Source organism: Mustelus asterias, chromosome 5, assembly GCF_964213995.1.
Source record: "Mustelus asterias chromosome 5, sMusAst1.hap1.1, whole genome shotgun sequence".
Lineage (NCBI taxonomy): Eukaryota > Metazoa > Chordata > Chondrichthyes > Carcharhiniformes > Triakidae > Mustelus > Mustelus asterias.
In genome coordinates, this window is record NC_135805.1 from 72779072 (window position 1) to 72793438 (window position 14367).

The window sequence follows — 14367 nt, forward strand, 5'->3', positions numbered from 1 at the left end:
CTGCGGCCATGACCAGCAGGACCACGATGTCAACCTCCTTAGATTTTTACGCACTGCGTCTCGCCTGAATCTGACCTACAACAGGGAGAAGTGCATATTTCACAAGCGCCGTTTAGCAATTCTCGGATACGTGGTGGAAAACAGGGTCCTTGGCCCTGATCCAGACCGTATGCGTCCCCTCCTGGAACTTCTCCTGCCCACTAGTATCAAAGCACTGAGAAGATGCTTAGGCTTCTTCTCATACTATGCACAGTGGGTTCCCAATTATGCGGACAAAGCCCGTCCGCTCATCAAGTCTACCTCCTTTCCCCTAGCAACAGAGGCTCGCTTAGCCTTTGAAGGGATAAAAGCCGACATCGCGAAAGCCACGATGCACGCTATTGATGAGTCCATCCCCTTTCAGGTGTAGAGTGATGCATCGGATTTCGCCCTGGCCGCCACACTTAGCCAGGCGGGCAGGCCCGTCGCCTTTTTCTCTCGCACCCTCCAAGGCCTCGAAATTCGACACTCTGCGGTGGAAAAGGAGGCCCAGGCCATTGTGGAGGCCGTTCGGTATTGGCGCCATGACTTGGCGGGAAAACGATTCACTCTGCTCACGGACCAACGGTCCATGGCGTTCATGTTCAACAACACGTTACAGGGTAAGATCAAAAATGATAAAATCTTGAGGTGGAGAATCGAACTCTCCACCTACAATTATGATATCATGTACCGTCCAGGGAAGCTCAATGAGCCCTCAGACGCCCTGTCGTGTGGAACATGTGCAAGTGTGCAGGAGGATCGATTGCAGGCCCTCCACAATGATCTCTGCCATCCGGGGGTCACTCGGCTCTTCCATCTCGTAAAGGCCCGGAATCTACCCTACTCAGTGGATGATGTCAGGTCCATAACCAGAAGCTGCCAGGTATGTGCTGAATGCAAACCGCACTTTTACCGACCTGACAGGGCACACCTCATTAAAGCCACTCGTCCTTTTGAAAGACTGAGTGTGGACTTCAAGGGCCCCCTTCCTTCGACAGATCGGAATGTGTACTTCCTCAACGTGATTGACGAGTACTCATGATTCCCTTTTGTCATTCCCTGTTCTGATACGACCACTGCCACGGTCATCAAAGCATTACGGGATCTTTTCACCCTGTTCGGTTACTCCAGCTATATCCACAGTGATAGGGGCTCGTCGTTCATGAGCGACGACTCGAGGCAATACCTGCTCTCAAAAGGGATTGCCTCAAGTAGAACTACGAGTTACAACCCTAGGGGTAACGGACAGGTTGAACGAGAAAATGCTACAGTCTGGAAGGCTGTCTTACTGGCATTGAGGTCTAAAGGTCTTCCAGTCTCCCGTTGGCAAGAGGTACTCTCTGATGCGCTCCATTCTATCCGCTCACTCCTGTGTACGGCAACCAACGCTACTCCACATGAGAGGATGTTTTCCTTCCCTAGGAAGTCTTCCTCTGGGACCTCATTACCGTCTTGGTTGACGCACTCAGGACCTGTCCTCCTGCGGCGGCATGTTAGGACCCGCAAGTCCGACCCTTTGGTTGAACAGGTCCATCTCCTCCACGCCAACCCTCAATATGCCTATGTGGCATATCCTGACGGGCGAGAGGACACGGTCTCCATTAGACATCTGGCGCCAGCAGGGGACTTGGAAACCCCAGTCGCTTCCACACCCCTAGTTAGGGACCCCTCGACCCTTATCTCCCCTCCTGACACGGCGCAGGCAGTATCGGGACCACCACTTAATCCTCTTACTCCCGTGTACAGCTTGCCTGAGTCCAGGAGATTGTCACCACCTCGAGGCGTGCTCGAGTCCAGCAGATTGTCGCCACCTCGTGGTCTACCTGTCCGTGAGGAACTGGAGGAGTCACTGAACACCGCCTTGGAGAGAAGGTCACCACGGTTACCAGAACCGGCGTTACCGCCAGTGTTGAGGAGGTCGCAGAGACGGTGCGGTCCTCCAATACGACTGAACTTGTGATTATATGAACAGTTGTTCTGGTTTTTTTTGCCCCACCGGCCTTTGTTTTAAAGGAGGGGTGAATGTGGTGAACCATAGTTGGTTACCACTATGAGTGCTGAGCCATGGATGGTCAGCACTATGGGGGTTTGTAGATATGTACTGTAGTTACTGTTGGTGTTAGGGTTGGGCTGTTCTACCTGTTGATATTGTTCTGTGGTACACTCCAGTTGGCTCCGCCTACCAGGGGAAGTATAAAGGTCACTGCACTGCCTGGAGACCCTTTAGTCTGGGATTGTATTGTATATAGTGTGCTCCATTCTTGTCAGTAATAAAAGCCTTTATTTCCCGGGTACAATCTAGCCTCCCGAGTGATTTAATCGCGCATCAAGTAGGTTGTGAGGTTTCTTGCAATTTAATTGTTAGAATTGTTCTCCGCTGAATTTTAACTGGAAATATATATACTAGACGACGGTCTAGTGGTATTATCGCTAGACTATTAATCCAGAAACTCAGCTAATGTTCTGGGGACCAGGGTTCGAATGCTGCCACGGCAGATGGTGGAATTTTAATTCAATAAAAAAAATCTGGAATTATGAATCTACTGATGACCATAAAACCATTCTCGATTGTCAGAAAAACCCATCTGGTTTACTAATGTCCGTTAGGGAAGAAAATTTGTCGTCCTTACCTGGTCTGGCCTACGTATGACTCCAGAGCCACAGTAATGTGGCTGACTCTTTTTGCCCCAACTAGGAATGAATGCCGGCCAACCAATGCCACCCATGCCCCATGAATGAATAAAAAGAAATATTCTGACTACTCGATGCCTTGCAGCTTGTTTCTGTGTCTGGCTCAGAGACTGGCTGAATTGATGGTTAGATGGCTTTAGTGGAACTGCCTCCAAACAGCATTGTGTTTCACCATACGACTTTTTGCATGTTCAAAGTACTTTCCAAAAAGATGTATTTATGTTGATTCCACATTATGTGCTGCGGGTTAATACCTCAGTGTTTGAGATAGTCAGTGTCTTTGTTTTAGGATGGCACATTCAAATCAAATAATTCCCTTTTGATTCATTTTAGGGAAGGACATTGACTCACATTAGTCAGGAATGTTCATTTTGTTCCCTCTTGAGAAAGGAAAAGATTTTAAATCACAAAAGAATGAACTTTGGCAGCCATCTTTTCCAGCCTTTTTTTGTCCAGTCTTTAAAATACAAAATTAGTTCAAAGTTCAGAATGTGATTTGCTGACAGGTATTCAATGACTGATTGAAGGACCTGGCATTGGGAAGTGAGAGACCCACTCAGAGCCACCCCCTTGTGCTTGCTGCCAACCCCCTTCCTCTCTCCCATGACCCCTATCCCATGACTCCTATCCAACTCCCACTAACCTGTGGCCTGGGTCGTTTGCCGATCTGGTGAGTGCATTGCCAGCAGCTAATACGACTCACACTGGTGCTTTTCCAAAGACTTTAGCAGGCAGCTCTCGGGTAGTGGGATTTCCATCAGCAAGGTCCCTAACCCCGTGGAAGGCTGCCATTGGCATGTAGTAAGTTGAGTTTTCCTCAAAGGAAGCAATGCTGGGCTCTCACCAGCTCTCCAGCAGGCAAGCACGACTCCCATCGCCCAAATTAAATACTGCTCTTGGAATATTAGTTATTTATTGAAGAGTAATCAATTCATTGAAATGCAATTGAACCAAATTGAGTTTCTATAATGTTAGTTTCTAACACTTTTCATTGCGTGCCACAGCTAATGCTTAAAGAACATTACTCCTTCATGGTTAATATTAATGGAAGATGACAATGTCCAATAACAAGGTGTAGAAGCATCATCAAAGGTTAATAAATTAATTAAACAGCAGGGATATAGGTTGGATAAATCTTTAAATGAAGAGGCCTAAAGCAACTTTTGTCAATCCCTGCAGACTTGTGCAAAACTACTACGACACAAAAAGCTTCAAGATGTATGGATAGTAATTTGAATGAAATAAAGCAAGACTCAGTGTCAGTTGAGGCCATGTTGTCCCTGGATGCCAAGTGCATCAAGTTGATATCTGTAACAGCAGATTTACCTCCATCTAATGTAGCAAGATCAGTATCAACTGGCATAAAAACAAATAAAAACAGAAAGTGCTGGAAAAACTCAGCAAGTCTGGCAGCATCTGTGGAGAGAGAAACAGACTTAACATTTTGAGTCGGTATGACTTCATGGGCAATAAATGCTGGCCAGCCAGTGATGCCCATGTTCCATGAATGAATAAAAAAAGATTCCTCTTTAGAGCTAAAGAGAGAAGTGTTATAGATAACATAATGTATAAGAGGAGTTGGAGCAGCTGGAGGAGAGTAAAAAGTCAAAGATACGCAAGTGTGCATCCATTTTGAGGAAGAACCCAGACGCTCCTTGTGGCCTGAGCAGCTGGTTTAATACCAGCAGCAGCAGAATGAGGCCCTTAATTGGGTGTTAATTGCTCACTTATGGATCTTGGTTAGCAGCAAGGTGGGTAGTCCGCCCACGGGCCTTCATGCTATGGGCTTAATCAGGATGGAGTTGGAAGGTGACATCGTCCTCACTCATTACCATATCACCTGATTAAACACCCTCCCCACCTGCAAACCAGCCATGGGGGAAGAGCATAAAATAATGTCCTATTATGTTAAGCAGTAGATTTTAATAAGCCATTTCTCCTCCTCCTTCTTTGGTACCATACCCTAAGAATGCACAGTAAATGCAAATATAATTAGAAGACTATAATTTCCTGCTGACCATGGACTACCAATAGATTCATCCATGATTACACTTGACCAAATGCTACACTGGTTTGCCATTATCTTCTGCAGCATAGTTAACGAAGAAACACTCCAGCTCTTACCACCTGGCAACAGGATAGTGGAAAGATTTGCAGGCTAATAATCAAACTGTTTGGCCATGTTATGTATGTAGGAAGCAGGACTTTTTGCCCAGAGGCAGGAACACATGCCATTTCTATAGTTTACAAATAAAGACACATTAAGAAATCTCTAAATTCTATTTGCAGGAAACTTATTTCAAACTTTAAATTCTTCCATTGCACAACATAATTATTCCTTCCTTTAAGAACATCAAATAAATGCAAATATAATTAGAAAACAATAATTTCCTTCATTTTTACACTCCAAAAAACATAAATTTAATTTTCCACATAAATTTGTAACTGGAACATGAAAAAGTTTTTTACTCACTTTGCTTCTTTTCTTTCACTGCAATAAACAAAATAATTACTTTATTAAAACTTGTATCTTTATTGGTCTGGCAAAGCAGCTTGCATACTTATTAGATTTTGCCTTTGTTAATAATACATATTTGTCAATAAATATGTTCGCAGTTTAAGAGGAATGAGCAATTTTATATTTCTTCCAATTATTATGACCAGTAGATGGCATAATTGTATTTTAATTCTCATCAGAAACTATAGTAAGAAGTCTCACAACACCAGGTTAAAGTCCAACAAGTTTATTTGGTATCACGAGCTTTCGGAGCGCTAGTCCTGCATCAGGTGACTGACTTACCTGATGAAGGAGCAGTGCTCCGAAAACCCGTGATACCAAATAAACCTGTTGGACTTTAACCTGGTGTTGTGAGACTTCTTACTGTGCCCACCCCAGTCCAACACCAGCATCTCCACATAGAATCATAGAATCCCTACAGTGCAGAAAGAAGCCATTTGGCCCATCGAGTCTGCACTGACCACAATCCCACCCAGGCCCTACCCCCTTATCCCTACATATTTACCCACTAATCCTCTAACCTTCACATCTCAGGACACTAAGGGGCAATTTTTAGCATGGCCAATTAACCTAACCCGCACATCCTTGGACTGTGGGAGGAAACCGGAGCACCCGGAGGAAACCCACGCAGACACGAGGAGAATGTGCAAACTCCACACAGACAGTGACCCGAGCCGGGAATCGAACCCAGGTCCCTGGAGCTGTGAAGCAGCAGTGCTAACCACTGTGCTACCGTGCCACCCTAATCATCATCAGAAACTGTGACATTCTGGATTGTGCAGAGGTTACCTGATGCGACTTTGGATGTTTTGTGCTTCGCGGCCGGAACTTCCGCTGGTTCTAAAGAACAAAGATAAAGCATGTTTAAAGAAAGCAGAAAATTTTGAATTATTCGGGGCCATTTTCTATTGCCCCTCAAAATCAAACTGAGCAATAAATGTTCTGCAATGCAACATAATGTTCCATCCACTTTATTTAGGGGATATTCTACTTGTCGCATTGCGAAATATTAATTGAATAAATTTCTTCAATACTTGTATCATTATTTAAATGGTCCCGGGGGTTAAGGCATTTATTATCCCCCACCCAGCAGCCTGACATACAAGTCTAATGACTATCCCCATTCACATAACTACAATAAAATTGTGAAAAATAGATAGAGAAAGAGACTGAAGTGTTATATCTAAATGTTTTCTTTGTTCTCACTATTTTTCTCCTTATCCTTATTTAACTCTATTTTCCTCTGCTCTTTCAATTCTGACATAGTTTATTTTCTTCATCTACTGAGGACTGCCCAGTGATCAACTGTTTCAGCTGTACATTTTAGACCAATCTATCTAGGTCTTTCCACCATGCTACCTCTCACTCCACCTTCAAAACCTTCCTCAAAATCTGTTTAAAAAGATAGTAGCAGCTTTTAACATGCACAAAGCTATTTGCACTGTTTAACCTGACTGTGTAGAGATTTCTTATAATATTTCACACTGTTCTTGCCCAATATGATTATGGGTTTTTGAAAATAATTTGTAATCAACCAGCAATAGTAATCTATAAGCTTCATATTATAAATTTAAGATGTTTGAGTGTCTAAATTCATTATTGTATCATTTATAGAACATGATTTTTTTGAATGCACAGTCCCCAACATTACTAATGAATGGAAAAACCGTGAGAACAACACTCAAAATTTCCAGATTTATGTTCGCTCCAGAAACATAGTGTACCAGATGTCTCTTTGGGTATGATTACTGGTCTGAAATTGAGTACCTCTCCTTTCTGATCCCATGGCATTCCCCGTGTTGTAATTTTCCCTCTCTTCTTCATCACCACAGAAGAGATCACTGTCAAACTTCTTCAGTCACTCCATTAGAATCGTACAATAAAAGCTGTTATTGTACCTGCGCCAACTTTGTGAAAGAATTATCAAATTCATTTCCACTCACCTGCTCTTGCCCTTTGGTCCTGTAACTACTCCCCCTTCAATTATTTCAAATTCTCTTTTGAAAATCATCATTGAGTCTGCTTCCACCACCCTTTCAGGCAGTCCATTCTAGATCACAACAATCCACTGCCTAAGATGATGTTCCATCAGGTTCTTTAGTCAATTAATGCAAATCTGTGCCTTCTTGCATTGAAAACAATTTCTTCCATGCTGCCTTCATAGTTTTAAACACCTCTATTAAATCTCTCCTTAACCTTCTCGGCTCCAAGGAAAACAGCACCAGCTTCTCCAGTCTCTTCACATTACCCTGGTTCCATTCTACTAAGTCTCCCCCATCACCCTCTCCAAGGCCATGACATCCTTCCTAAAGTGTGATACCATAATTGACCACAATACTTGAACTGGAGTCGAACCAGTGTTTTATAAATGTTTAGCACAGCATCCTTCCTTTTATACTCGATGTTTCTATTTTTAAATTAAAGGATCGTGCATGCTTTATGAACAATCTTCTTGGTTTGTCCTGTCATGCTACCATTGAATTTATATTGCATGCTCTCATTCTTCCTACCAAAATGAATCACTTTACACTTCGGTGGTTAAATTTTATCTACAGTGTGGTATCCAACAGAGATTCAAATATCGACCCTTGGGGGCCTCTTTGCTAAAGTCTGAAAAATATCATTCACCACCACACTTTGTTTCCCTTAGCCAATTTCATTTGCAGGCAGTTAATTTTGTATCCAAGTACCAACTGTCCTTTTAATCACATGGACTTCAAATTTGTCTTCACATCTATTATATGATATTTTATGAAATGAAGTGAAGTAAAAGCCTCACATAGTGATCATTATCAAATAAATGCAGAAATCCTAACTAAATTGTGTCAACATCACACCTGAGGTGCTGCATTACATGGGTATTTCATACTATTGGTTGACTAAGATTCATTTAATGCTCAATGCACTCAACACCTTATGCTATGGATCCTAAGCACTGTTAGCATTCATAGCCAGTTCACAAATTATATCCAAAGATCATTAAAGATGCTACAAATTATGCAATTGGAGATCCATAGCAATGCTTCAGAGACACATCAATTGTTTGCAAAGAATACATCAAGTAAAATACATACATAGAAACATACATAGAAGAAATTTCCCCTCACCTCAGTCCTAAAAGGTTTAACCCTTATCCTCAAACGATGACCCCTAGTTCTAGACTCCCTACACCATCAGGAACATTCTTTCTCCATCTCTATCCTCTCTATTCCTGTTAGAATTTTATAAGCTTCTATGTGATCCCCTCTCACTCTTCTAAACTCCAATATATGTAATCCTAACTGACTAGTCTATCCTCATATGACATTCCTGCCATCCCAGGAATCAGCCTGGTAAACCTTCGCTGCAATCCCTCTATAGCAAGAGCATCCTTCCTTGGGTAAGGACACCAAAACTGCACACAATACTCCATGCAGCCTCACCAACACCCTATACAATTGTAGTGAAGCATCCTTATTCCTATACTCAAATCCTCTCATTATGAAAGCCTACATACCATTTGCCTTTTTTACTTTCTGCTGTACCTGCATGCTTACTTTCTGTGACTGATGCATGAGGACATAGGCGTCATAGTTTGAGGATAAGAGGTAAAGCTTTCAGGACTGAGGTCAGGAGAAATTCTTTCACCCAGAAAGTGGTGAATCTGGAATTCACTACCACAGAAAGTAGTTGAGGCCTAAATGTTGTCTGATTTTAAGAAGAAATTAGATAAAATTAGATATAGCTCTTGGGATTAAAAGGATTAAGGGTATGGGGGGAAGGGGGGGGGGGGGGGGTGGAGGAGGAGGAGGAGGCCCAATCAGGATATTGAATTTGATTATCAACCATGGTCAAAATAAATGGTGGACTAGGCTTGAAGGGTCGAATGGCCAACTCCTGCTTCTATTTTCTCTGTTTCTATGTTTCTACACCAGGTTCTTACTGAGTTTCCATCTCTCTCAATTTACACCCATTCAAATAATAATCTGCCTTCCTATTTTTGTTACCAAATTGGATAACCTCACATTTATTCACATTATACTGCATCTGCCAAGCATACACCCACTCACTCAATCTGTCTAAATTACACTGAAGCATCTCTACAGCCTTCCTCACAGCTCACCCTCCCACCCAACTTTGTATCATCAGCTCATTTGGAGATAATACATTTAGTTCCTGAGTCCAAATCATTAATATATAACGTGAGCAGTTGGAGTCCCAACATGTTGTGCTTTAACCCATACCACCCATTTTTGAGAGTTGTTCTACCTCCTGGTCTCCTATATCCAATCAGGACATTTCACATTATGAGGACTGAAAAGGAATACATTTAAAGGGAATTCTCTGAACCTGATCATTTTTCCCAAGACCTTGTGGGTCTCAATACATTATGTTTTACGTACTGGGTGCACTGTCCAAAATATGTTGCTCAGCTAACCTTCCTTTATTGAATGATGTTAGTTAAATGGCACGCAGACCACTAGGACTAAATTAGAGGTCCCCTGTCACCTGCATAGCTTCATCCATAAATTTAGTTTGTACCATAGCAATTTCCCGAGAAAGGTTCATTAGGCAGTCTTTGTATATTGATAACAAATAAATGTTGAATATCTCTGCACTTCACATGAGCATTGACAGTATCAAAGTGCTAATGAGCATGTTCATTACTGCAGTAACTTTCATAAGTAATCTACGGTTCCCTAATAAATTATTCACTTCTTTTATTGAATGCCAGTGCTACAGTTGCAATTCTGACACTCTCAAGTATTTCTTCAGTAGTTAGGGAGCCCAAAACATGAAACAAATAGCACTTATTTCTTCTCTCTTTTCCTTAAGCATTTTAAAGTTAGTGTTTCTGGTACTCTGGAGATAGTTAGGCTCCAAAATCTGGATGAACAATTTGTTGGGTGAAGCATATTGGAAAAATGGAGAAAAATGTAATGTCTTTCAAATTAAGGGAATGATCAGTGACATGTTCGGAAAAAGCAGCTTTTGTTTACAATAGCTCGTCAGAGTAGCATTCATTCTGCAGAAATAAATATCAAAGCGGTACTATAGTGATTCGACAAGGAGGCACTTGCTCACACTGGCACTTTTAAATTCCTAGTCTCCCATCCAGAGGTTATGTTTTTTCCATTTATTACCCTTGTGTAAACATTGCTAAGTCAATTTTCAATCCTGCTAGTCAAATATTCATTATATCCTACAAACTGGAACCTTTTGTGAAAAGCCTGGTGGGAAAGTTTAAATAAGTTCATGGAAGTTAAGGGGCGGGATTTTCCTGCCGTGCTCAGCCCAAGACTGGAAAATCCTGCCCCCAAGTATTGTAATTGTTCCATTCAGGATTGAATAACTCATGCATTTGGTAAGTTCTGTGGCCTTTCCAAGGATCTACCGAACTTAAGTTATGTGCAATTGCACGTTGGAGGAACATAATTGAGTGTTTCCAGGGATAGTCCAAGAACCACTCCAACATGCCCCCTTGACATGGGCTGCTGGTAAGACTCACCCAGCAGAAATGACCCATTGGCAAAGTGCAGAGTATATTTAAAAATTCTTTTCACATATTTATCTGAGAATAACAGAACATTGAGCACATACTTTTAGTCGCCTGGTCAACATGTTTCTTTTTAGCTGAGGATAACAACAAAAAAAAGGTCAAAAAATCTTTTAATAAAACATTTAATTAGTTGCTGATTTTTCAAAATGGCTTTCTACATTAACACCCATTGTAGCACACAAAATGATTCTTTAATGTTTTCCAATCCAAAAATATCGCTAAAAATAGCATTCATAAATGAAATGAGAAATGCAAATAAATGTATTATTTTCAGTGATGATGAATGTGGAACAATGTCTTCCTCTCTGATATCTTTAGTAGCCTGGTGCACAGGGCTTGAGAGTCGAAAAGCTGAATGTTTCTTAACGCACCGACTAATATTAGTTCAATCATAACGTAGCACTAGTCAGTATTTTCAGGAGATGCTGCTTTAAAAAACCTTAATTTAATATCTTGGGTCATGCAGCATTTTATTAATAAATGTATTAAAACCTCTCAGTTACTCTGTTTGCAACGATTTCACTAATCTGTTGCTATATTTGAAATACATGTTAGTTAATTATTCTTTAGACAGTTTTAAAATGTCCCTAGCACCTCATGGACAAAATTATGAAAATAATCTGAATCTCGGATAATGAGATTGTGTTAATTAGCAATTCAGAATAGTTATGAAAATAATGTGCATCTAATATGAGGAGATTGTGTTAATTAGCAATTCAGAATGGTTATTTCAATAACTACTGTTTTAACATTATTTTCACGAACCAAATTTATTATTTATGAAGTGTTTTGTACCTACTCCAAGTCTGAAATAATTATCAGTCAGAATAATGTGAAATAGTACTTCTATTAAAATATTAAATAAAAAACTTTTGTGAAGCTACTGTGGGAATAATTAATTCATTATTAAGTTAAATAAATGGTTGACATGCATGCCTTATGTGAAGCAGCAAGCAGCTGGACCATAGACTTGTTACATATTAGGATCTCCAAATTTTTGACATAACCATCATGTTAAGCCTTTAGCAAGTTTCTGATGAAAGATCTGGGCCAGGAGAATCTGAGCAGCAGGGGGCAACTTGTGAGTCTCCCAAGCTCTTTTTCTTAGCGCAATCAGCTGTGTCGGAAATCAGCATGGAGCTGATTATCATATGGAAATGTCATTGAAATATCCCCATTTTCCCACCCATTGGGCACTTGGTTTTGTTTTGGGAGAATCCCGGCCCCGATGTTGCCATTAGAATGTCATCAATCTTGGTGAGGAATTTGTTTAAACATTGTTCCATTCATGCAGTTTATTCTTACAGGCAATTCATTCTTTACAAATCTATATGGGTATGTTGTGCTTGTATATATGGATGCATTTGCCAAACCTTTTACGTCTTTGATGGCAGGAGGAGGCAACTTCTTCTTTTCTACAGAAAAGAATGTTGATAATTTGCTACAATTATATGCAACACAGAATACTTAGTTACATGTCAGAAATGTTGCACAATTACAATGAACCCTTAGACTAACAGCAATTCAAGGCAAATTTCTATGTCTTTTACCAGACCAATTGCCCATGCACTGGGACACTGAGACATCTGTTGATATTACAGTTGTAAAGAGACAGCAATGTCAGCCATTGCTTTACTATTATAATATTCACCCTGAACTAAAAACAAACCAGTAAAAATAGTTTCAAATAAAATTCTGGTTCATTGCCTTTCCAATGATCAATGTTCCCTTCATAAGCACAAAAGGAGGGGAGATCCATGCCAAAAACCATTCTGGGGGTGGGGGGGGCACAAGGAGTGCACTTGGACAGAATTTTCACGGCCTGCCCACCATGGGAATCATAGCAGGGAGGGAGTGGACGATGCAAAGGTCCATTAACTTCGGGCAGGATTTTCCAGTCTTGCGGTGAGCACGGCAGGAAACTCCGACCCCTCGTGTGTATAAAATGATGAACGACCAGCAATAAGAATGAAAAGATCCAAGAAATTAACTTGGTTTGCTTTTCTGAACAGTGGGGCAGTGAATGGTGCTGTAGGCCTTCTGGCTGTTGTTTTGGAGAACAGCCTTAAAACCCTAATGCCAGTGGTTTCACCTTCACAGGCTTTCCAAAGGAAGGGCCTGCACGCAAAGTATGCCGGGGCTAGGTTGATGACAAGCATTTTATGTCAAGTCAGGTGGAGCACACCTCGGGTATGGTTCGCGTAACTAATAACAGGTACAAGAGAAATACAGAACATCAGCCTCTTTGTTTAAACTGATTTGTTTTTTTCTACTCTTAAATCTTTGTTTTATTTTACTCTCCACACCATTCCCTAACTTTTATACTTCAAAAATAATTAATTACACTGGGTCAGATTTAGCTTGGGGAAGATCTCACAGCTTTCCAACTTGTTAGACTTATTGACACATATTTAATGGTCCTCCTTAATAAATGAAATATGAGGATTAAGAAATAAGCAGAATTTTTAACCAGAAGCTGAACTGGACCAGCCAAAAAAATACAGTGGCTACAAGAGCAGGTCAGAGACTGGGAATTATAGGTGAGTACTCACCTCCTGATTTCCCAAAGCCTGTCCACCATCTAAGACAGGAATGCGATGGAATACTCCCACTTGCCTGGGTGAATGCAGCTCAAACAATACCCAAGATGATCAACACCATCCAGGCAAATCAACCCATTTAGTTGGTATCCCATCCACCACAATGGGATTGGGGAGGCGATGGCCAAGTGGCATTATCACTAGACTATTAATCCAGAAACTCAGCTAATGTTCTGGGAACCCAGGTTCGAATCCCGCAACGACAAATGGTAGAATTTGAATTCAATGAAAAAAAATCTGGAATTGAGAATCTACTAATGACCATGAAATCATTGTCAATTGTCGGAAAAACCTTTAAAACCTTCATTAATGTCCTTTAGGAAAGGAAATCTGCCCTCCTTACCTGGTCTTACATGCAAGTCCAAAGCTACAGCAATGTGGTCATTATGGGATTTGCTCAACTGCCCTCTGAAATGAAGTAACCTAGTAAGCCACTCAGTTCAAGGGAAACTAGGGATGCTGGCCATGTTCCATGAATGAATAAAAAAAACATTCACTGCCTCCACCACCGACACAGAGTGGCAGCAGTTGTACCATCTACAAGATGCATGACAGAAACTCAACAAAGCTCCTTTGACAGCACCTTCCAAACCTGTGATCTCTAACACCCAGAAGGACAAGGGTAGCAGATGCATGGGAACACCAGCATGTTCAGTTCCCCCTCCAAGTCACTCATTGCTGCACCTTCACTGTCACTCAGCAGCACTGAGGGTATACCTACACCACATGGACTGCAGCAGTTCAAGAAAGCAGATCACCACTCAAGGGCAATTAGGGATGGGCAATAAATGCTGGCCGAGCCAATGCTACCCACATCCCATGATGGAATAAGGAAAAGACAATGGAGAAAGATGAGCTAGAAGGGAAGAAGGATTGGTTAAGAGAGAAATAAAAAGAGACAAAGAAAAACTAAGGAAAAATGTAAAATTTGATACATGTTCAATCTCCTAAAGTCATTCACAACCTGAAGAAATGAGCCTCAACATCTATAATTTTTC

The 14367-nt window shown here is 41.2% G+C and overlaps 1 protein-coding gene across 50 annotated transcripts in view; it reads right to left on the minus strand.

Annotated features, from left to right (window-relative positions):
* trdn (triadin) overlaps nt 1-14367 on the minus strand; it is a 452817-nt gene that overhangs the window by 210461 nt on the left and 227989 nt on the right. For 46 of the 50 annotated variants that reach the window (XM_078212798.1, XM_078212806.1, XM_078212805.1 and 43 more), the window contains 4 exons: nt 12143-12184; nt 10811-10843; nt 6020-6070; nt 5186-5203 (listed from right to left, as the gene is read on the minus strand). In XM_078212798.1, the coding sequence (XP_078068924.1) occupies nt 5186-5203; nt 6020-6070; nt 10811-10843; nt 12143-12184 (144 nt within the window). The remainder of the gene's footprint in view (nt 1-5185; nt 5204-6019; nt 6071-10810; nt 10844-12142; nt 12185-14367) is intronic. The other 4 variants (XM_078212795.1, XM_078212794.1, XM_078212770.1 and 1 more) reach the window with 1 other exon arrangement.